Source organism: Frankliniella occidentalis, unplaced genomic scaffold (genome assembly GCF_000697945.3).
Source record: "Frankliniella occidentalis isolate FOCC.00 unplaced genomic scaffold, Focc_3.1 Scaffold44, whole genome shotgun sequence".
In the NCBI taxonomy this organism is placed as follows: domain Eukaryota; kingdom Metazoa; phylum Arthropoda; class Insecta; order Thysanoptera; family Thripidae; genus Frankliniella; species Frankliniella occidentalis.
In genome coordinates, this window is record NW_026267174.1 from 854,443 (window position 1) to 877,144 (window position 22,702).

The 22,702-nt window shown below is 40.7% G+C and overlaps 1 protein-coding gene across 7 annotated transcripts in view; it reads left to right on the top strand.

The window, feature by feature from the left end:
- The window catches only part of LOC113212291 (trichohyalin), a 25,704-nt gene extending 3,164 nt beyond the window's left edge, over positions 1-22,540 (top strand). The window contains exons 2-49 of one of the 7 annotated variants that reach the window (XM_052266881.1): positions 1,662-1,799; positions 1,912-2,001; positions 4,506-4,649; positions 4,775-4,935; positions 6,100-6,461; positions 6,555-6,755; positions 6,841-6,978; positions 7,071-7,345; positions 7,454-7,607; positions 8,688-8,765; positions 8,868-8,996; positions 9,075-9,203; positions 12,010-12,100; positions 12,425-12,484; positions 13,537-13,658; positions 13,758-13,949; positions 14,055-14,179; positions 14,274-14,535; positions 14,634-14,729; positions 14,818-14,983; positions 15,068-15,247; positions 15,331-15,504; positions 15,595-15,758; positions 15,833-15,958; positions 16,224-16,382; positions 16,816-16,962; positions 17,058-17,171; positions 17,263-17,419; positions 17,527-17,653; positions 17,731-17,845; positions 17,932-18,099; positions 18,178-18,290; positions 18,376-18,484; positions 18,569-18,697; positions 18,769-18,936; positions 19,009-19,164; positions 19,251-19,358; positions 19,459-19,638; positions 19,747-19,842; positions 19,945-19,999; positions 20,082-20,232; positions 20,313-20,466; positions 20,553-20,656; positions 20,949-21,108; positions 21,193-21,305; positions 21,478-21,540; positions 22,073-22,142; positions 22,228-22,540. In XM_052266881.1, the coding sequence (XP_052122841.1) occupies positions 1,702-1,799; positions 1,912-2,001; positions 4,506-4,649; positions 4,775-4,935; positions 6,100-6,461; positions 6,555-6,755; positions 6,841-6,978; positions 7,071-7,345; positions 7,454-7,607; positions 8,688-8,765; positions 8,868-8,996; positions 9,075-9,203; positions 12,010-12,100; positions 12,425-12,484; positions 13,537-13,658; positions 13,758-13,949; positions 14,055-14,179; positions 14,274-14,535; positions 14,634-14,729; positions 14,818-14,983; positions 15,068-15,247; positions 15,331-15,504; positions 15,595-15,758; positions 15,833-15,958; positions 16,224-16,382; positions 16,816-16,962; positions 17,058-17,171; positions 17,263-17,419; positions 17,527-17,653; positions 17,731-17,845; positions 17,932-18,099; positions 18,178-18,290; positions 18,376-18,484; positions 18,569-18,697; positions 18,769-18,936; positions 19,009-19,164; positions 19,251-19,358; positions 19,459-19,638; positions 19,747-19,842; positions 19,945-19,999; positions 20,082-20,232; positions 20,313-20,466; positions 20,553-20,656; positions 20,949-21,108; positions 21,193-21,305; positions 21,478-21,540; positions 22,073-22,142; positions 22,228-22,329 (6,735 nt within the window). In that variant the 5' untranslated portion in view covers positions 1,662-1,701 and the 3' untranslated portion in view covers positions 22,330-22,540. Of the gene's footprint in view, positions 1-1,661; positions 1,800-1,911; positions 2,002-4,505; positions 4,650-4,774; positions 4,936-6,099; positions 6,462-6,554; positions 6,756-6,840; positions 6,979-7,070; positions 7,346-7,453; positions 7,608-8,164; positions 8,315-8,687; positions 8,766-8,867; positions 8,997-9,074; positions 9,204-9,454; positions 11,349-12,009; positions 12,101-12,424; positions 12,485-13,536; positions 13,659-13,757; positions 13,950-14,054; positions 14,180-14,273; positions 14,536-14,633; positions 14,730-14,817; positions 14,984-15,067; positions 15,248-15,330; positions 15,505-15,594; positions 15,759-15,832; positions 15,959-16,223; positions 16,383-16,815; positions 16,963-17,057; positions 17,172-17,262; positions 17,420-17,526; positions 17,654-17,730; positions 17,846-17,931; positions 18,100-18,177; positions 18,291-18,375; positions 18,485-18,568; positions 18,698-18,768; positions 18,937-19,008; positions 19,165-19,250; positions 19,359-19,458; positions 19,639-19,746; positions 19,843-19,944; positions 20,000-20,081; positions 20,233-20,312; positions 20,467-20,552; positions 20,657-20,948; positions 21,109-21,192; positions 21,306-21,477; positions 21,541-22,072; positions 22,143-22,227 lie in introns of those variants that run through there. The other 6 variants (XM_052266876.1, XM_052266880.1, XM_052266882.1 and 3 more) reach the window with 6 other exon arrangements.
- Positions 22,541-22,702: the final 162 nt, after the last annotated feature.

Genomic DNA, 22,702 nt, shown 5'->3' on the forward strand with positions numbered 1-22,702 from the left:
GGATTCTTATTGCTGCCGTACTACACGTCTATACCCCAGGCGCGGTTTAAGGTCCGACCGACATAGATGAGGCGATACACTGCCTACAACATATAGAGATTGCAGCTTAGATTGTCTACCCCCCAGGCGGCTCACTAGGAGCGTCCCTCCCCTACCTCGTCCACCCATGAGTGACGCTCGTCCTGCCCCCCACCCCCCACCCCCGACACGCCAGCAAGACGACATTACATAGGGGCCATCCATTCGCCGTTACGGAACTGTCAAGTTCAGCCTGTTTAAGCTCTCATATAGCGCCTGATGGGTAGGCAATATATCGTTTGCAGTGCATGCGTGTGCCGCGGGATGGCCTACCCGTAGTCTCGCAGGCGCTGAGCTCCCGTACAATTTGCCGGATGACTCTGAAGAAACGGGCGCACTTTTTGGACGACCCCATAGCAGGTGGTTTGTGCGGCTTTTTCACCCCATCCCGCATCAGTGGACTGTGAGACTGTGGGGTTAGAGTTTGCAATCGGTCGGACACTACCCCGGCGAGCTTACCCGACAGTCTTCTGTCTCTCTCACTCCCATCTCACGTCAGATATGAGTACGAGAGACAGAAGACTGTCGGGTAAGCTCGCCGGGGTAGTGTCCGACCGATTGCTAACTCTATGTGGGGTTGCATATCGCCTCTCACCACGACGAGTAGGGCAGTCCAGTCCCCGGGGGGATAGTCAATCATGAAAGTATTGGGCGCGTCGGGGCGCGTAAACCACCTGCCGACCGCATCCTGGCATTGCGAACACCATACCGACGAGAGGGCTTTCACGGGTGTATGGGATGGGGGCGGCCTCCTGCCCACAACGTTTGCGTTGGTTCACCCGAGCTTCAGCTGCAGCGCGGGGCGGGGCATTGTATGCGCGGTGGACGGGACGGGATGGGCGCAAGGAGGCCAAGGGTGCAGTGAGCTGCCCGCCGCCCCCGCCGCGCCGCGCCGGGCTTGGCAGGGCTGGTCGGCGATGATGACCCATCAGTAATGGCTGTTGATGGCCATCGTGTTGTCCGCCATTAGGATTAGTGGGCGAGCAGGAAGGGGGTGATGTGGGTGGGGTGGGGGTGTTATACAATACGAGCGGGAAGCTGTGTGAGCTTAGTGTATGGTGCGATGTGAACATCGGCAGGGTGTCGTCGTTGCAAGCTTTATTGTTCTGAACTTTGAGATCAAAAAATAATAATAAGAAGCTCATTTGTTTTGATAACATTTCCACATTATTTCAACCTTTTTAACGCCGTATCACAACAGCACGTGGCGTCTGGAAAATTAGTATTAAAATGTCGGGCATTTAGCCGAAATTTTTAGTCACATATCAGTAGCCATTTCCTGCTTCTTAGGGGTTTGCGACATTAGGACAACGCTATGTCCTGCTACGCTTGCAACTGTGGGTCAGTATTGGTCCCAAAGTATGGATTTTCAAAGTCGTCTCAGGAAATATCACTATGGTAAAAGGTGGAAACGGCGTTTGTCCAATGGGAAGTTCGAGGACTTACACCCTTTTCACTTTGTCCTCAACCTGTTGTTCTGCCTGGCGCCGCCGGCCGGTTCACCGACTATACCCTGCCGAGCCGAGTGTTGCTTGCTGTGCGTGGCGTGCATTGACCGTTTTGCCCGGGGATACTTGTTGCAGGCCCAGCCCGGTCCGCGGGGCCCTCTAGGCGGCCGCCACCATGCATCACCTGTACCCGACCACCAAGGGCGACCCGCTGTGCCCGCTGGGCTTCCACCCGCAGGTTCGCTGGCCCACCCGCTGCAAGCGCTGCTTCAGGTCGGTACCGCCGTGCACAAGTGCCCTGCCCCCGGGCCCATTTGGCGGCGCCTCACCTACCAGGCTGTGTACTACTCGATGACGCCAGTGCTAATGTCTCCTCGGCCCGCAGGGACTACAAGGAGCACGGCAACCGCAACAAGGAGCAGGATGTCACCGCGTCCTCGCCCAGCCTGTCCTCCTGGAGCTCGACCTCCTCGCGGTGAGCAGACCGCTTGTTCATCATCAACCGTCACCGTCACCGGGACCGGGACCTGCCCGTCGAGCGAGTGGCCGTGTCGGAATGCGCGTGCCCGGCGGGCTGCCGTCGCCGTCCTGGGGCCGTGCGCGGGAATGCGCAGCACGTGCGCCGCCCTGGCGCTGCTCGACGCCACTTGCACTACATTACACGCGCGCCGCGGCGGCCCTGCAGAGGGGGGGTTTGTTTCACCAGCGAGCAAGTTGTTGTTGTTGTTGTTTGGTCAACTTGATTGATTTATGGCCCGGCTGCGGGTACGCCGGGTGCGCTGCCGGCAGTCGGACTGTACCCGCGGCGCTCCCGGGGGCCAACCGCGGTGGGTGCGGTGCCGCCCAGCAGCCGCCCAGCAGCGGAGCGCAGGGCACCCCCTGCTCGCTCTCGCTCGAGCGGGTCTCGCGGTCTGTTGACGTTGGCCACCCTGTGTCCGCCGCGCCCGCGCCACGAGCACGTACCTCTCGGCCGGAAAGTTGGCAACGCCGCGGCCGCTGCACCCCCTGCGCAGCGTTCTAGCCCATTGCCGTCCCTGCTCCCCGTTTGTTCACACTTTCCCTACTACCTCCTTTCGCTTTATCCTCTCTCTCTCTCTCTTTTCCCTCGACCACCTCGTTTCCCCAATTTTTCTCCCGTCGGTCAACGAAAGGCGCTAACAACCCCCGACCCCCACATCCCCGCCCGTGAAGGAGGTGTGTGAGGGGATCCAGAGGCCGCCCGCCCTCCGTCCGCACCTGCTCCCCCGGCCGCGCCCGCTCCCCGCCTCCCCCGCGCCCCTTCGCGGCCGCCGCCGTGGCCGCGCTCCAAGTCCACGACGACGACGCGCGACGCGCATCCCACCCTACGCTGCGCCGCGGTGTCCCTGCGCGTCGAAAAAAACAGCCGCGGGCGGCGGCGGTGGCGGTGGCGTGGCGGAAGTGTGACGGCGCACGACGACGCGCGGGCCCCGTCACACTCTACGTCACACCTGTCACGCTCGTGGCCGTGGTGATCTATGGTCCCGGTCCAACTCGTTTTTGCAATCGACGCTCTCTCACTCTCTCTCTCTCTCTCTCTCCTCGCCGCCCTCTTCCTGGTAGTTTATTATTCCTCTCTGGCGTTTCGGCCGGCGACGCGACGCACCCCCGTGCCTAATCGCGTGGATCGCCCTGGACGCCCCGCCCCGCCCCGCCCCGCCCGGCCCCGCCCCGCCCCCCGCCCGGGACGAGCGCTGTCTCATTACCACCATGTCCGCTGTCCGCTTCGCCTCTCCGCCCAAGGCCCGGGCCCACGCAGCGGAGCCAAGCTCCCCGGCAGGAAGAGGCGCTGAAAGGAGAGGGCGGACCGTGGGACGGGCCGGGTAGGCTGCGGTCCAAATTAACAAAGCGGTGGGGTGTCCGCCCCTCCCTCTTCGCCCGCCCCGGGTCAATGCGGAATTTATTCTGTGTTGCCGGCTGCCACCGAGGCCGCTACTGTACTACAACATTGTCAGCCGCCCTTGCCCTCCAGGAGAGAGGCCCCGCACACCACCCCTTCGCTCTCCCACCTACCTCCACCACCACCACCACCACCACCACCACTCTACCACCTGCGCACGATGGCCGTTTGGTATTTCCCCGCATCTCGGCTCTGTTCCCCCCCCCCACCACATTTCCCCACTCTCCCCTTGCCCTTCGTGCACACGGCCGTACGAAAACAGCGACAGTGTCGCTCCCGTCCCGCGCCCCGCATCCCTCTCCTCCCCCTCCCCCCTTTCCTGCTCACTTTGTTTCGCCCGGGCGAGGCCAGGAGACGAGGAGAGGGGCAGGGAATCATCGGGTGCCTCTGTAAAGGGCAACCTGCTTGATTCATTTGCTGCTCTTTCGGTGAGGCGAGGCGGACCCCTAGCCCCCAGCCTCGGCCGCCAGAGATGGGGGCGAGGTCGGTGCCTGGTGCCTGGTTGAGGCGGAGCGCCTGGGAGGTAGGCCGGCCCGTTGGACTCGCCAGTCTCGCGGGACGGCCTACCCACGCAGGCGCTCCCTTGACGAGCGACCCAAATGGACCGCGACGGCCAGAGGGAAGTGCTCATCATCCATCCACTTCTTCTCTTTTTATCGGGCGATACAATTTGGAATCCTACTCACTAAGAACTAACAAGAAATTACATGACACTCAAATAATGTGTCACTCGCTTTCATGCAGCGTTGCAGAGGAGGCACAAGGCGTGAGTCACCAGTAGTGTAGTGTATGTACGGGCGGGATGAAGCACGGTCCAACAACAAATACCATTGTGGTAAAAAAAAACAAATATTATTTGTTCTCGTGTACGATGGCTGCAAAATCAGACATCATTAAATGTATCACCTGCCTTCAAGATCAGTATTTAATTTGTTTTTATTGTTTGATAATCTTTTACTTTTTTTTAAAGAGTTGTTTCTGTCCTAAAATTTTAGGGGAGAACCACTGGAAAATTTCCAATTAAAATCTTGTAAGAACCATCTTTTCTAACTTTTTCACAGACTTCGCGATGACGGTCGAGGCGACAGTGGCATCAGCAGTAGTAGCAGTGGCCTGCGGTCAGGCAGCAGTAGTAGCAGCAGCAGCAATGCTGTACAGGACAGTAGAACCAGCTCCAGTAGTGCAACGTCTTCAAATGACTCTAGGTATTTTCATTTTTTATTGTTACTATTCACGCATAAATCTGCTCTATTGATATCACAGAGATGCCAGTTACCTTTTTCCCCTGCATACTTGACTTGACTGACATTCCCTATCTTATTTTATTCAGGTTTGGGAACACTAGTCTGTCTCGGCCAGCGTCGTCTTGGACTTCAACCCCAGATTTGGGAAATCTTAATGACGATAACCTTACAACCACCGTGAGCATAACATTGCCCAGGCGCCGACCTGCACCTCCCGATACTGGACAGACAAAGGAGAAGGAAGAAGGTATGTGTTGATGGAGAAAATATTTTCATCTCAAAATACCTTCTTGCTAAACAGAAGTTTTCAATAAGAGTCCTCCAAACAGACACTTTCACTTTCTGGCTGTGTTAATTTTATGCTGCTGGTTATTATGGACAGGAGAATTTTTTTATTTTTTTTGTGGCATGTATAATTGTTCATATCATCACTCACGAATTCCAGTTCATCAACTTGCCAATCAGTCCTTCGGAAGTTTTGTTTGTTATTGTGTCTTCCACTGCAAAGCATTACCTTTGAAATGGAAATCACAAAGCAAATGATCCTAAAGAGAGATTGTACCATCACACATTCATTTTTTATTTTCCAAAATTCTTAATTTGTGACTGATAGACTAAAACTGTGTTGCTTCTTATAAGCTAATTTGATATCCATTTTCTTTTCAGTGTAGCATTTATTGTGCCTTCTGTGCCAATTGCTTTATGTATTGCAATATTTGACATCTGGTGAATTTATAAACATAGTCATTATTAAAAAGGCTATTGTACCAGGTGTTTCAAATTTTGGTTAACAAACACATGCTGCTTGTGTCTCAGTTTTATTTGTTAAGATCATCTATTTTGTTTCACCATAGCCATATATAAAATCCCTTTATGTCATAAATATTACATCTTCAATGGTAGTGACCATTTTGAATCAGACATTTCAGACATTGAACATTTTCCAGGAAAATTTATACATACAGATTTATCAACAAGACTTCAAAGAAAGGTACTTTTCAAAATGTTGTCATAATGGGGGCCTGCTTTGATGTCAACTGGACATCATTTCAATTACAGGCGACTAAGATGACAATTTTTGTCAAATATGTACCTCACTTAAAAGCATTTATGACAGTTATGTGTTCCTTAAGATATCATTTTCAACTCATTTTTGGTTTTTACTTAGTTATGATTCAAAAGTTTTTAAGTATTTTTTATTTTTTTTTAAAGTTTGGAGTTTTTATTACATGATTCTGATTTCAAGTTTGTGGGTGGCCGTATTCTGGTTTGCAGCTTTGAGTGTTTGTCATATCATCCACAGTTCATTTGTAGCAGTGACTCTCTGTTGTGGTGCTTCCAAAAATATGTGAGCTTGCTTTTCAAACCTGTTCTTCTTCACAGAAGTAAGTCGTATTTTTCCTGTAAACAGATAACTTTCGAAGCACAAGTTTCACCGTTCGGAGACGAACAGCTTCTCCCTCTCTACCTGGCCCGACCCGCAAAAGCTCATGGGCCTCTTCTTCCTATAACTCAACTAATGATACTAACAACAACAATCAACATAGAAATTCCAAAGAAGATTCATTATCATCTAGCAGTATCAGTAACCAAACCTTATCAGGCAGTGGTGGTCTGCGAAGTAGACCTCCCCTTGCCCCATCTTCAGCTTCTTCTGCATCAAAATCAACAAAAGATCTTTCTGCAAAGACATCTACAAGAACCAAGACAGCTGGAATCAAAGCAGACCAAAAGGATGCTGTTACAAGTCCAGACGTTCAGTTCATACTTCAGGTAAATTTCCCTCCATCTATTTTTCTTACACTCAACCTATTTTATACCTATTTTATACAGACTTGCAACTTCTGATTTTATTAAAATACACAGGTTAAGGGATCAAAAGCCACAAAAACCAAAAGTAAAGCTAAGACAGCTCAAAGTTCTACTCCAACTGTCAACAACTCTCACAGTTCGAGCTCTGGAGAAGATAGTCTGAATGAAGACGATGATGATATTAGCATTGCAGGGACAGAAACGACAGAAACTACGGAAACAACATTAGTAGATCGAAATGACAGTGATTTGCAGGTAATATTTGTTTCCCTATTAATTCATGATTTATAACTTTTTCATTTTGTCTGTTTAGACATGACTAATTTTGTGAAATTGTTAGGATCAAATTGAGAGTCTCAAGGCAGAGCTAGATGCTGTTAAGACACGATGTGAAAGAGTTGAAAGAGAGAAGAGTGATATACTACTTAGAAGACTTGCTGCTATGGATACTGGACCGAGTAAGACAGCAGCTTCTGAGGTAGGAATTTTTTTGTGCTACAGTATGTTAAATATATTACCGTAGAACTATCTAATTGGATTAATTTGACTGCTGATTACCCTCTATCTCAGGTTCTGAAGCTTCAACAGAAAGTAAATGAGTACCAAACAAGATCAGAGGATTTATTAGATGAGAAAAAAACCTTGAGTTTACGAGTTAAAGAATTGGAAGAAGAACTTAGTAACAGGCCACTACCAGGTGCAAACCAACGGGCTACAGATGAATTACGTTCCAAACTTCTAGCTGCAGAAACTCTTTGCGAGGAGTTAATGGATGAAAATGAAGATATGAAAAGAGAATTAAGAGACTTAGAGGAAGAAATGGAGGAACTGCAAGATAATTTTAGGTACAAGATGGTTTTATTTTTATTGTAATTTTGCTGTGGTACATCATCACAATTATTTTTAAGTTGATTCTTTTCTTATTGTGTCCTAACTTTTGAACACTTTTATAGAGAGGATCAAGCAGATGAATACACATCTTTGAAAAAAGAATTGGAACAAACAGCTAAAAATTGTAGAATTTTATCTTTCAAACTACGAAAGTCTGAACGAAAACTAGAGTCTCTTGAAAATGAAAAAGCAGAGTTTGAAAAGAAACTTCAGGATGTGAGTTTTTGTTTACTAATTTTTTTATGTCTTTCTATGTTGTACTGATCATTCTCTGGATAGCTTGTTTGACATTTGGACCTTTATTTCCCTTGCCCTATTTTCACCAAAGCAATGAAGTAACCAGTTTTTGTTTTAATATGGTATGAATGCTTCATTAAAAAGAATTGTGGGTATTTTCTTGGGTTTTAATTTGCTTTGGTGAAAATGCATGATGCACGAGGTTCTTTGTTTTGTAGACATCTCTCTTTCATTTTCCCCCCCTACAGTACCATTAGTTCAATGCACTTCCTATAGGTCTCAGCCTTCAGTTTATCCAGCATGTTTTTATACTCACCTCTTTCAACAGTTTTATCTATCAGTGCTTTATTTTTTTATTTTATATGTTTTTCAACTCTTACAGTATATTTTGCAACATTTATGTACTGGTAGGAACCCCGAACTAATAAGATATAACATTCAAATCCTTCAAATACAGTATTTATTGGTGGTTTCATTCTAGTCACACAGTTCACTGAAAATTGACACACAACTTTGTACTGCACAATTCATTTTCCATTTTACTGCAGCTCACCATGACTCAGGCAGAATTAATTCTACGTGTACCTGTTATTGCAAAAACTATCGGTCTCAATGCAAGTGGGTCAAACCCAGGTCAGCTTCATGGAGATGAACTCACAGCAAAGCACTCATTTCTGCATAGTGTGGTGAGTTCGGGCACTATGCAAACATAAACATATCACAAAGCATATAATACTCTCCATTCAGTGCATTGCTGTTACAATTAAATGGTCACCTTATGCAACATAAAGCTACAAAATACATTTTCTTTGAAGTATATATCTATCTCTTTAGTTTTTATTTTGTCTGCTTGTAGAACATTGTTTGATAGCTCATAACTAGTATTGCACCAGGAGGTAGTGGTTCTACTTTGCTGCTTTGTTACCGTGTGGCATTACTACCTCCAAGTGTATACTGCTCGAAATAGTTATATGTGTATTACTGTGTAGCATTTCTGGTTTGAAAATCTTTCAAATTTCTTTGACTAAACAACAGATGTCTTTTTTCTCTCTCTCTCAGTTGGGTGTTGGTGAAGACATGACTGAGAAAGCTAATAGAATTCGTCATTTGGAACAAGAACTAGCTCTCTCTAATGAGGTGAAGTATGGCAGTCTTACAAATATATTGAACTATGCCATTTCTGGTTGTTTTTTTTTTATCCATTATAACATATTTCCTCTATGTTGGCTTTACTTTTAGGTTTCAGCACGGCTACAGCGTGAACTTGAGGATACTAACAACAGACTTAAAGCAAGAGAGGATTCTAAAGATGAGCCCAAACGTAAAGCACCCATGCTTGGCAGTTTGCCGAAAGTTCCCTCAGGAGAGGTATGATAGCAGTTTGTTATGAAAGTGTACTTCTGTACTTTTGCTTATTTTCTTTTATTTTTCAACTTTTGCCTCCAGAAAGTCTCTAGAGAAACCCTTACAAGAGGAGGTTCTCAAGATGATCCTGCTCAGCTGCTTAGAGACCTGCAAGACTCAGTGGAAAGAGAGGCTGACCTTAGAGAGCAATTGAAGTTTGCCGAGGAAGAGGTAAATGTCTAAAATTAATAATAGTGCTAGTTTTAGTTGCTTTTTTTACCATGGAGACTATGGCACTGTGTGTTTATGTATTCATCCTTCTTGATTCACCATCTTTCTGTGAAACAGTTTGATAATTAAGGAGAGGAGAATGTGAATGAATTGATTTTAGCTCATTACTGGACGGGTTATAGTTAGTTTATTTCTGTAATTCAAGGGATTTTTTGAGTATTGCCTGTGATATAAGCTGCTCATTTCACCAGATCTTTAAGCTGCAAATCAAGTATAAGCCAAGAATGAGCAAGCATGTGATGACCAAACCAAGATCACAGCATGAGAAGTTAGAAGAAGGGAATGAACCAGCATTTTATCAGCTGCCTGCACAATCTCAACCTATCCTTCAGTCCTTGTCCACACAAACTGATCCAGAACTAGAATCACCTATGTCCATGTGGGATACATATGATGATTTAACTGAAAATCAACCAAAAATGTCGGTTGCAGCTGATGTCTTCATGCTTTCTGTTTCTAAACATGCGCCTGGTCTTGCTCCAGTGGTTAGAGCTTTATTAGATTCCCTCCTCATCTTTCTCTCAAATTTACCTAATTCATTGCTTTGTGATGATGATTTAGAATTTTACGATGCTATTGAACCGATTTATGTCCCTCATGATCTTTTAACTCTTCTCAAAGTATTTTTTGTAATTGAAGATGTGCTTACTTCTAGACGTCATGTTGAAACTGCTGAAGTTTCCATTGAATGTGAACTAGATTTTGCTGTAAATAGTGTGGAAACTGCAGATGCCACTACTGAGTGCAAATTAGATTACACAGAACAGTGTCGGGAAACTCAAGAAGTTGCCTTTGACAGTGAGCTAGATCATACTGGAAACTTATTGCAAAATTTTTCTAATGCCGCCGAAAATTTAGCTGCTCTTGTTACAAATGAGGAAACTGTTGTGTTTGAGTCCACGGCTATTCACGACGTTTCTACAGTTCAAGAAACAGAATTTGAAGAGGAAACCAACATTAGTCATAATCTTTATTGTCCAAACACGTCTGAAAATTCTGAAATTTCTGCAGGAATAGGTGAAACCATAATCAAATCTACTCTGAATCTTTCAAATATTTCCTCCTCAAACTCCTCAACTCAAACTGAATTTTCTTTACTTGATGTTCTTGATGATATTTCATTGAAGGAACTTATTCATGCACATCAGATGTCTTGTAATATGACCGATGCCTTCACTCAGGCTGATTCTTTTGTAGAACTCGCCAGGGAGGAGGTCTCTACAAACTCTGTAAATAGCATTGAGAAGCGCATTTGTGTTGTTGCACCTTTGCAAGACTCAACTGACTGCCTGGCAGTGTCCGCAGGATGTGTTATGTCTGAAATTAGTACACAAACAGAACCACCAACAGTGGTTTTGGATCATGATTTAGATGTCATTAATTGCAAATCACCTGATAGTTTAGAGGTGGAGCTAAAAATAACATCTCTCCTGAATTCTCTTAATTCAATAGCAGAATCACTGGCACATGAGAATCTTTCTGAATCTCAGAGTCTAGAAGCAAACAACCTTCTTTTACATATGGAAACCACTATCCCATGTCTCGAATCACTTATCTCTCCTCCTGTTACTTCAGAAAACTCTATTTCCGATTCTATGAGTCCAGCAGTAGCCCCATCTGCTCCCATTGTTGACTTTGATTTAAGTCACTATCAATTTAATACTGATGAGGATGGCCTAACACCTGATGTTGACTCTTGGGGGCCCCCTGCTCTATTGGGTTTAAATGGAGTTGATGCATCCAGTGAGATTGAAGAGAATACTGTTCTTATAGAGGAAATTGCTAGTCCTCCCTTATCCATGGATGAAGCTTCTACTTGGTCAGTATGGCCACTTAAATCACCAAATACAAAAACTGATGATGGAAAGCATGTAGACAGTTTGCAAATTGCAGCCTCTGGACAAAATCTTTCGAATTTATGGGCTGTTTCCCCATGTTCACAAAATAATAGTGAGACTAGTCTTTCCCTTCCTATCTATTCCCTTGCATCTTGGTGGAGAATGCAGCTGTCTCTAGGCTGGGTTTTTCCGCCTGGCACACTTTTTTCAAGCAGTTCGCCTATGGCTGCCCTTCTTACTCCACTAGGTAACCTTTCTCACCCATTCGGTTGTGGGTGGTGTGAATCTTTTGATTTTAAAAGTTTTGGTAAATTTTTTCTATAGAAAACTAAGTTATGAATAATACTTTTCGCTTTTAGCCTTTTTTTATAATTCTATTATTTTTTTAAATTTTGATTTTTGATTTGTTTACATTAGGACATCAATGAAATCACAAGATTCACAAGATTGGAATGCTGTGTTTTAATGGCATGCGTAGATCCAGTGGCAGCCCACTTGGAAGGGAAGGCAGTTTGATGTGGTGATTGTCTTGACATATAGACCTCTTTCTTTCCTCATTTCGCCCCAAAACAAACCCACAAACCCTCAGATGTATTTTGTGTTCTGTTGAAGAAATAGTCCTTCACCCAATATCTATCCTATTAACACTTTTCATACGTCCATACTTTTACACAATTCATGATAACTGTGATTACATGTATTGCACAGAAAGGCTGGATGTATGATGGGCATTCCATTCCTTACAGGATACAATATTAATGTTTATTTGTTGACTAAAGTTTCCCATGTGCCCATATTCCTGTGTATAGTCTCTGTTGCTGGCTAAACTTAGTCCAAGATAAAATCAATGGCTAAAATAATTATCCTCTAAATGTTTTTAGTTTATGCTTTAATTGTTGTGTTTGCAGGGGCAAATTCTGAGAAAGAAGGTCTCTCGAGTTGAAGATGATAACGAGTCTCTCGTGTTGCAACTCAAGAAAATGGCTACCAAGGCTCGAAGTACGTTCCAACAAGGACAAAATTCATTCCAAATATTGAATCATGAGTCATATATTGGGCGCTGTTTGCCATTTGAGTCACATACAAGCCTTGCTTTTCTTCCAAACCTTGATTTTTGCAATCAATTCATACTAATGTTAACTGCTGCCAAGCTTGTAAAACTAAAATTTCAGGGAATTTTAGGAATAGTAAAAAGATAAAATGCAATAGGCAATTTTGTTTTGCAATCCTGCAAACAATCTATCTATCTATTAGTTTCTATCAATTAATAATTCATTTGCCATATCTCTGACTGTTTATTGTTGGCTCCTTGTTTACTTTCAGTATCTTTTTTTTCTTCCACCACTAGTAGTTATTTCTCTGAATGCAACACCAAACAGGACGGTGAGAGTTAAAAAAACAGAAGTAGTCCAACTTTGCTATCATATGATTAATTACTGACCGAGTAGCCTTGTGATTGTTTTCAACATCTTGTATGCTGATTGTGAAATTGTTGCTATATGTGCTTGCTGTGCACGGCTAAAGCATTTGCCTCTCATGATTGATTTGGTTGCAGTGGAATGCAGCCTGATATTCTGGAGAGTTAATAGCAATTTTTACTTTTCACACATGTACAGCAACTTTGAAAAATCTGTTGTGTATTTAGTCTTCTTTAAATTGTAAAACACATCCAAGGCAGGGGAAATTTTTTATTATTTAAAAAATAACGCATATTGGTATGTCAAATTTCTTTGGTGTAAGTTGTTGTCTCCCAAATAGCACTCTTTTTTTTGTCTAACAATAGAATACTCAGATGCTCTTGTAGCTTATGCTTACTGTCCCACCGGCTTCTATCTTCATCTCATACACTATCGGTGCAGACTGGCATATTTACATTTCTGGCAAAAAAAATCTGGTTAAATCAAATACATAGTTCATTTATTGATATAAAGCATTGGTAACCATTTTCTTGACTGCATTTGCCAAAAATATGGAAAAAACAAACCTTTTATTTTACATACTGCAAAAACATGCCTGAAACTTTCACTTTTCTTAATTTTTAGTACTCAGTATGATAAACTTTCAATCTTCTTTCTTGTTAATTTGTATTTGGTGAATAACATACCTTTAGGTAGAACTGATATTTTATTCAATAACTTTCTTTTTCCCTTTTTTTTTTTTTTTTTTGTAAGCAGTGCCTGCTTTTATTAAATTCTACATGTGCAACTGACTAATATTTTTTGATATCAATTTGCATGCTCTTTCATGTTTTATTTTGTGTTTATGGTTCAATTTTAAACTCTTTGAAAGAAACACTAAGCTGATTGCACAAAGTTTTGTGTATCACAGTCCTTGCTTTGAATAAATATTTGATGTGTTTACCAATTTTTTTCCTGACGTTTAACAATTTAACTTATTTTGCATGTAAGCTTATGCAAAGTGTGTATGTGTGGCAGCTCGTCGACACAGTCCAACTCCCAATCGTCTTACTCCTGAACCACCAGTTGAGAAGGACGAAGGAATATCTGATGAAGAAGACCCAGCAGAGCTTCGTTTGCTTTTGGAACTGAATGAACAGGTTTGTTACATTGTTTCATTTAATTTTCCAATACATGTACAGTTCCTTCATTTCTCAAGCATTTAGACTATTAATTATTTTTTTTTAAAATGATTTTAGGAGGCAGCTGTTTTAAGAAGGAAAGTTGAAGATCTGGAATCTGAGGGTGATAAATTGAAACGGAAAGTAAAAGAACTGCAGGACAAACTTACTGCTAAAAACAGTCGTAAGGGATCTGCATCCTCTCTCTCCAGTTTGAATGAAAACTCATCAAGCTCAGGTCTCAGTTCTCTGCATGAGAAAAAGATTAAGGTAAGATAAGATTTTGCTTTCTTGTATATTAAAACAGATCTGACCAGATCAGTTAAGCCAAGGTAAGCACATGTTTCTGCAAACTAATGAGCTTCTGTTAACTAGGTATTAGAAGAGGAAACGTCAGAACTTAGGAAAAAGCTCATTGAAAAAGAAAGGGAAGCAGAAAGACTTAATGCTGAATTGTCAGTGTCTCAAAAGAAAGGAAAAGGGACCCTGGCTAAAACAAAGTAAGCACTGTAAATTGTTACTGTAAATTGTTTATTGATTGTCATTTTATAATGCCAAATTATTACTTTCAACAACCATTTATCATGATTTTAGATCTCTTGAAGGGCCAACTGAACAACAGGCTATTGATCTTAAGCGCCAGCTTCAAGTAATTGAAAATGAAGCAATGGTCTTACGTCAACGTACCCAAACACTTGAAGCAGAAAACGACAAGCTAAACTCTGAAAACAAGAGATTGCAATTAACGCGTAATGCCAAGAATGCAAGAGACAGTAGTAGTAGTGCAGCCGAGCTACGCGTTCTAAAAGACAAAGTCACATCACTTGAGTCTGAGTTGTCCTCTGCTAACCAAAAAGTAATCTTCCCATATGTGAAACAAGCATTTTTTCCAAAGATTTATTGTTCTAGAACTGATCTTGAAAGTGTCTTTTCTAATTATGTAAATTTTTTTAGGTAAGAGACCTAGAAGGAGAAATAATCAAGGAAGGAAGTAAGAAAGCTAGTTTGAAAAATGACGAACTAGACAAAATGAAAGTCCAAATTACTAAAGTAAGTCAAATTTTGCTGCATTTTTTTTTTTTTTTAATCAGTACACTTTGTAAGGCACTTACATCTATGTCTCCTTCCCTTTTTCTAGATTTCAAAGGAAAATGAGAAACTGAGTGAAACTTTGAAGAGATTAAAGGATGATGCAGCAAGTAACCTTTCTGAATTTTACAAAGCAAGAGCTCCTAAGAAACCTACTGATGCAACTACTAAACTGCAAATGAAGAGAATGGTAGAAGAATTGGAGAGTGAAATAGGTACGGCTGAGAAAAGACTTTGTCCCTTATGAATCTGTCTGATCTTTGTGAATAATTTGGATGAAAAAAAATGTTTTCTTGAAGGTGAAATGATAGTCGCACTAAGGATATCAGAAGAAAACAAAACAAAACTCAAAGGCGCTGATGCATTAAATGAACTCAAGGAAGCAAAAATTAAAGTTGAAAAGGAGTTAGCTGATATTAGAAACAAGCTTGATCAAAAGGAGAGAGAACTGGAAGGAAGTAAGGCAGCAGCTGCAGAAGGTATTCACTGATGATGTGTGCCTGTAATCTGCATTTTTCAAAGTATATCTTTTTCTATCCTAACACTTGTCTAAAAATTACAGCAAAGAGGAAATTTGAGGAGGAAGTACTACGATCATCTAAAGACTTTAAGAAGAAAGAAGAAGAGAAAAATAAGTTGGAGAAGGAAAAGGATAAAATAAAGGAGGAAAATGAAAAACTTAGGAAAGAAAAGAAAGATGTGGAGGATCAACTTTCCAAACTTCTCACTGAAAAGAGTATGTTACTTGAAATATATTTTATTTTATTTTTTTGCTAATAGACAAGAAGTGTCATGAAAATTTATGTACTTGTTTCATTGGTTTTAGAGGCTGCAAGTAGTTCTGCTCAAGGAGAAATGTCTGCTCTTGCTCAAAGGCTTGAAGCTGTGACTCGTCAGTACGAGGAGGAGAAGAAACAAGCTTCAGCTTTTAAGAAACAGTTGGATGTTGCTCAAAGGGCTGAACAAGAAAAGTCTAAGTTGCAGAAGGAGGTGAGAAAATTGTGCTTATTGACTGTCTCTAAGAGAAATATATATATATATTTAAAAATATGTTTTATTTCTAGATGATAGAAAAATCTAAACAGCTTTCAGACATTGAGCAGAAGTTAAAGGAGAGTGAAGAAAAGCTGAAAAAGTCTGAGGGTCTTTTGACTTCAAGGAAAGAAAAAATATCAAAACTAGAGAAAGAGGTATGTTGTCTTTGCTTCATCCTTCATGCTTTTCCTGGAGAAAAGAGCTACAGTATTTCTGACGTCCAAGTCCATCAAAAGCTAGAAATATTTTCTTCTTTGGTTTAAAAATGTAAATTTTAAGTATGTGTTGCTTTATGTGTGCTGAGTCAAGAACTTTAGAATAGCCACTGTACATGTTGAATGAATTACCCAACTTGCATTTTTCTTTGGAAATCTTGTGCTAAACTTAGATTGAGATTAAGTGTTTTTGGTTGTGTGAAAGCTTGAATCAGAGCGGAAAGGGGCTACCGATTCAGCAAACAAGTTGAAGGCTGAAATGGAAGAATTAAAAGATGCTCGAGGGAAACTGCAGACAGCTGAGATTGCCCTAGAGGATACCAGAAAGCAACTGGCAGTGAAGACTGTACAAATGGAACAACTGGTGAGCTCGCTAAAAAAGTGTGCGAGCATCACTCATTTTAAGTCTTGCTAATTTTATTGCATTTCATCTATGATGCATGTGTTTTTAAGGTTCCAAACTAGATCATAATTTATCTTAAAAAGATTTGAGTGTTGCTTTTAATGCGTATACCTATTATAGAGAGTTGCACAAAGATACTCCACCACTGCTTGACCTTTGCCCACTTTCTGCCTCTAAATGTGTTCTTTCATTGAAACCTTGCTGTGTATTTTTAGAATAAATATTTGTGCTTATTATCAGATGTCCCTAACTTTCTTGTCATTCAGTAGGAGTGAAAGACTAACCATGTTACAATGAACTCCAATTTTCAAATCTAATTTTGAGTCTATTACATCATCTGCAAAGTATGTAACACGCATCTCTTTGTCCCTCCTTTAAAATGATTGTGTTACAGGAAGCGAGTTTGAAAGAAGAAAGAGAACGTGCTACAGATGCTACAGTAAAAGCTGGCTCTGCTGTCGCCAGGGAGGTGAGTGCCCTTCGAGAGGAACTTGCCGAATCCAAAACAAATTTGCAGAACTTGAAGGAGGAGCTGGAGGAGGTTAGTAGTATTGAGAAAGAAGTGGTAATTTCTGTTCCTTCGAAAAATGCTGCTTTTGTTCTACGAAACTGTCTTCTGCTTTTAAATTTTGTCAGGCTGAAAAATCCAAGAAAGCCTCGGAAGAAAAACTCAAAGTAATTGAAAATCAATTAGTGAAAGAAAAGAGAGAAATTGAGCAGAGGGTAACAGATTTAGAAGTCGAACTTCAGGTACAATTTACTTTTCTTTTGTTATTTATGCATTTAGATTAAAAATGTAGGCTCTTTAAAATGTACATTTTAATTTTTTATATGTTTCTAGACTGAAAAGAAAAAATCTGACCGTTCTCGCCTTAACAATGAAAAAGAACTTAAGAGTAAAGAGACTGAGTTAAACACTTTAAGGAGCAAAGTAAAAACACTAGAAAACAACACAGCACCTGCTAAGGTTACTGAAAGTTTGCAGCAACAAGTCTTAGGTATGATTTCAATGCAGAGATGGTATACATTTAACACCATTGTAGTAGTTGTTGTAAAATAGCATATACATTTTTTAAAATTATTTTTTAATCTTTGGGGTTTTTAGCACTGCAGCAGGAGTTGTCCTCTGAAAAGCAAGAGTATGAAGATCTAACTGCTAAATATGAATTATTAGAAGAAGAACATGTGGTTACTAAATCTCAATTAGTGACTGAGAAACAATCTCTTGAGAGGTACTAGATTACTTATAGCTCTTCTACTTTTAGATATTAATTCAGCTTGACTTTTTAATTTTTTGTTTCCTTTTTAGACAACTTGAAACTCTGGACACAGAACTAGGGGCAGTTCAGTCCCAGTTGCGTACTTTACAAGACACTTATACTTCAAAGCAAGATGCTTGGATCAAAGAAAAACTTGATATGGAGGTTTGGACTGAGGCATACATAACTGTTATGAAGTCTTCACTTGCTTTTTCTTTTGCTCAGTACTAATATTTTATTTTGCATTTTAGGAACAAATGAAAGAAATTGTGGAGAAGTCAAAACGAGGAAATGCAGATACATGGCAACTTGAGCGTCAGAAACTCATGGCAATCTGTGATGAGAAAACTTCTGAACTTGAACAGTTAAAGCGAGAAGGCCAAGGTCTTCGAGATCAAGTAGACCTTATGAGAAGAGAAGTATGTTGTTTCCAATTTCATTTGCATTTTCTTAACAATGTTTCCATCTAGTAAACTTAATTTTTTTTATTTTTTTAGTCTGAGGATTTGCGCCGCAAATTAGATGACTATGAGAAAGTGGCAGAAGTTCAAAGACGCATGACAGCAGATTTCAATGAGAAAGAGAATCAATTGAAGGATCTCAAAAATAAGTAAGCTGTTGTCAACACATATTACATACTTAGGCTTAGATCAATCCTAATTTTTGTATGACGTTTTTTGTTGTTTTTTGTGTAGGCTACTCCAAGAGGAGAAGGCTCGCAAGACTGAAGTAGGACAATTGAAAATGCGTTATGACAGTCGGGTGTCTCTAATAACAGAAGAACTTAACTCTCTCCAATCACAAGTTTGTAACATTTGCATTTTGTATCCTATAAGTTCTGTAATTATCTTGTCATAATTTTAAAGAAAAAAAACATTTATTTAACAGGTGACAAGATTTAAACGGGAACGTGATACTTTCCGCCACATGCTCGATGGTGCACAGAAAACAATTTCTGAGCTAAGGTCAAACCCTGGAGCTAGCAAACGTCTGTCAAGCATTAGTTCTGCTGAAGAGGTATTAATTTTTCCAATTGTTTTTCTCAATATCTTTGATGTCAAATGTAATTTTGTCCTTTGCCATTCAAGTCTGAAGAAGCTCGTTCTAAAATAGCCACATTGGAACAACAAGTAGCCTGTCTAGAGGATGAGCTGTCAGAATCCCGTCTTGTGGCATCAAAACTGAAAACAGAGCTGGTTTCAGAGAGGAGTGCATGGGAAGTGAAAACGTCAGAAATGCAGTCTAAAGTTAATGAGGTGAGAAAATTTTCACCTAAATAAAAAGTAGTGATTGGAAAATATTCAATATTTCATATTTTCTATGTTTAGCTTGAGGAAGACAGACTTGTGGCAAGTGGGCGAACAAAAATACCAGGTATGAAGACAAGAATGGAATTAGCATGGCACAAAGAGCGGGAAGAACAAACTAGGTTACTACAAGAAACATCTACACTTGCTCGTGATCTAAGGCAAACACTCTTTGAGGTCAGTAAACTTCCAATTGCTTTTTTATTTTTATTTGTATTGCCGTATTCACCTGATTATAAGTCTCCTCCTTCCCCTCTCTGTAGGTTGAAAGAGAGAGGGATAAGGAACGACTTGAAGCCAAACGAAGATTAGATCAAATTAAGAAAACTACAGAGGAGGAGCAAGAAGAAAATCGCAAGAAAGTTATGGAGGTATAGATAAGCACAGTAATTTATGCATGATACAACATAAGTTTGTTATTCATGTAAATTTACCAACATATTATTATATTTTAAAACCTTTTGTTTTCAGCTTCAATGTGATTTATTGGAACTTCGAGATGCTCACGCAAAACTGCGTACAACCAATGAAAAGCTACGTAGAGAAAAAGAAAGATGGGACCGAGAAAGGGACGACTTGAGACAACTTGCTTCTGCTCGACGGCGAGCAGATAATGATGAAGATAGAAAAATACAGCTTCTCCTTGACCAGGTCAGTTTTAAATTCGCATACTGTATTTCTGTTGTTTTTCCTCCCTCATTGATATACTCAATTTGAGTTGAAATTTACTGCTGTTTTGTCTCTTTTGCTTCAACTCAGGTTGAAGAACTAATGAGACTGTCCCCAGATATGCTTTCCTACAGGCGTGGTTCTTCTCAAGCATTAGGGACTCCCACACCTCCAGTGCGACTAAAGGTACATTCAAGCTGACCAAAATTTTCACATATTTTGTAATTGGAGGATAACATCCATCTGTCACTTGATAACTGTGGTTTTAAATAAAAATGTTCTCTTTAGGGTCCTAAATCACGGGAATCTTCTCCTCTAACTGAAAGAAAGGACTACAGCAGAGGTGAGTATACAGAGAATATCTTAATTAAAATACATCCTTTTGTAGAACAAACGCTCAGTTTTTTTGTCTTAACAATTTCCAGAGCAATCTCAGTCACGAGATGATTCCAAGGGAAATATGCAGTCAACTCTCCAGCGCCTGATTGAGGTTACTGATGAGCTAAGAAGATATCAACGTGCAGATAGCCAAGATAGAGATAGGGAGAGAGCAAGACGAGTTCTGGGTATACGAAGGTATGTTCTAGTTTAACATCTAGCTTAGAAACTCTCTTACTCTACAATGTACAACAACTTAAAGCTTATTTGCTACGCAGGGCTGCATCTACTGAATCAGATACAGCAGCTGAAGTCCCAGCTGAAACTCGGAGCAAACCAAGTGTGGGAAGAGGAGGAGCTGGGCTTCAGAGGAAGGGTAGTTTATTGCGTAAGACACTCTCCCTAGAGCAAACCAGCAACGCTAATGAACAGGTGTGACTTTACTGATGTTAGATGGAAATTATTAATCTGAAATTACAATGCACATATTTTATAACAACAATTCTTTTCATAAATAGAATTTCTGGAAAGGAGATGATGAGGATGGAAGTGTCAATAGTTTACAAAGCTTAGATGATGACCCAAGATTAGCAATTAATAGAAGAGACAACAGCATGGACAGGTACTTATGTAGACTAAATATAATTTCAATATTGTTTGCTATCCTTGCCTAATACTTCTATGTATTTTATATAATCTATTTTTTTATCTTGTTATTAATTGTGTGCAAACCATCTGCCATGTCACCACCATCCAAAAATCTGTAAACTGCCCCTTAACATGAGCATTGCTCCTGGGGCCCATCAAATGTGAAATAAATAAATAAATAAATAAAAATAAAATTGTAGTTATTATATGTATTTAAACACTGCTGCTTCAAACAAGCATGATTATTGTTTTTCTTTTATTTCCAGTCGTTTGTCTGGTGGATCCACACAAAGTGAAGTCCTTCACTCAGGAGATAAGAAAAAGAAAAAAGGCCTTCTAGGAAAATTAACAAAGAGACTTACCAAATCAAGAAGTGTTGATGAAAACGACCCTCGAGATCTTTCTTTAGAATCCCTACACAACAAGGTATGTATCCACGTTGTAAGTTACTGCAAAATATTACCCTTGACAACTCTATCTATGTACCTCTCCGTGTTTCCTGTCTGGCAGGATGGCTCTGATGCTAGCCTAAATACTTCAGAAGATCCTAAAGGTAGTAAAAGGGATCTGAAAGAGCGACTGACTGGGATGTTCAAGAAAGGTTCTTCTTCCAGAAGTAACAGGTAAGCACTGGCTCAAATCTCACTTATCACTGATTGCCGGATCACATGACTGTGAAAAAAGTTCCTTCTTCCTCCATTTTTTTATTTTTAATTTTTGTTGTAATTGACGTATGGTTACAACTGTTGACCAATTTAAAGAAAAAAATATTTCATGGATTTTATTCCTTCCCAGTGTTGAGGATAGGCAGCCTCATGGCTTGCCATTGCCTCCACATAGTAGTTCCAGGTCATCAATGTAAGTCAAATGTTCAGTACTTTCACTTGTGTAGAGCCTGTTTACATTATCTCTTTTGTATCTTGGCGCCTCTATTTTTCTGTCAATTTATTTTATTTTTCATCAAAAAGAAAGAATGTGCATCTTAATTATTTTTGTTTGCATTTTTACTGCATTTTTCATGTATCTTTAACACTAAAGAACATATTTTCTATTTTTTAAAACTCCTGGTGTGCTCTCTTGCTCTGTCTATTTTTTCAAACTTATTTATGCTTTTTGTGTAAGACATTCCACTCAGCAACAGAATGCGTCAGCATTTGGTATTCTTGAGATGTAATTTTTGGGCCATGCTTCCTTATTATTGTTTGATCATGCTGTAGTATTGTGTAGATGTTGTGTAGGAAATTTACTTTGTTCCATTTTCAGTTCAAATTGTTTGTGGTAGCAGTATAAAGTTTACTCTTCTGCTATTTTCTTGTCATAAAATATGTGATAGAAGAGTTTGTGATTTCTTTTAAACTAATTACTTGTTGTTGTTTTTTTTGCTATGTAGCTTGGAGCGAAATGCGAAACCTCCTCCTTCTGAGTCTAAACAACGTTCTCTCGCTAGAGCATCTCCCTCTGTAAGTGAAACTGAGATACTGAAACTGACTTTATTCTACTGTTAAGATGGAATTGTAAAAACCTTCTCAATTTCATTTGCACCAGGGCAGCGACACCGGCCAAACTTCTAGCATGTCAAGACCACTAGCTGCCAAGAAAACTGGTTTGACCGGTGCCTCTTCGACTACCTCTAAGAAGTCCAAGTGATTGTCTATTTTTCCTTATGTCCATGTATGTTTTAGCCACTTTAGTGGATTTTGCATCACCATATCATTTCCATGACCCAAATACATCATTCGTTCTTGACGATGCCCAACCCAGAATTTGTACATGTCTTGTTATTCTACTGTTTTATTATTATTTGTTGATAATTTGTTTCTTTTTTTTTTAGACATTAAAATATATATATATTATTGAATGGGTCTGTTTTTCTGTACAAGAGTTGCTCCCCCTTTACAAACTAGTGGGACAGTCTTATACACTGAAAATTTAATTAATATTGTTATACATTCTTGAAATATCCCTGATTATACAACTAAAAAGAAAACCTGTAGTATTGATTTACTGGTATTTTAGGTTT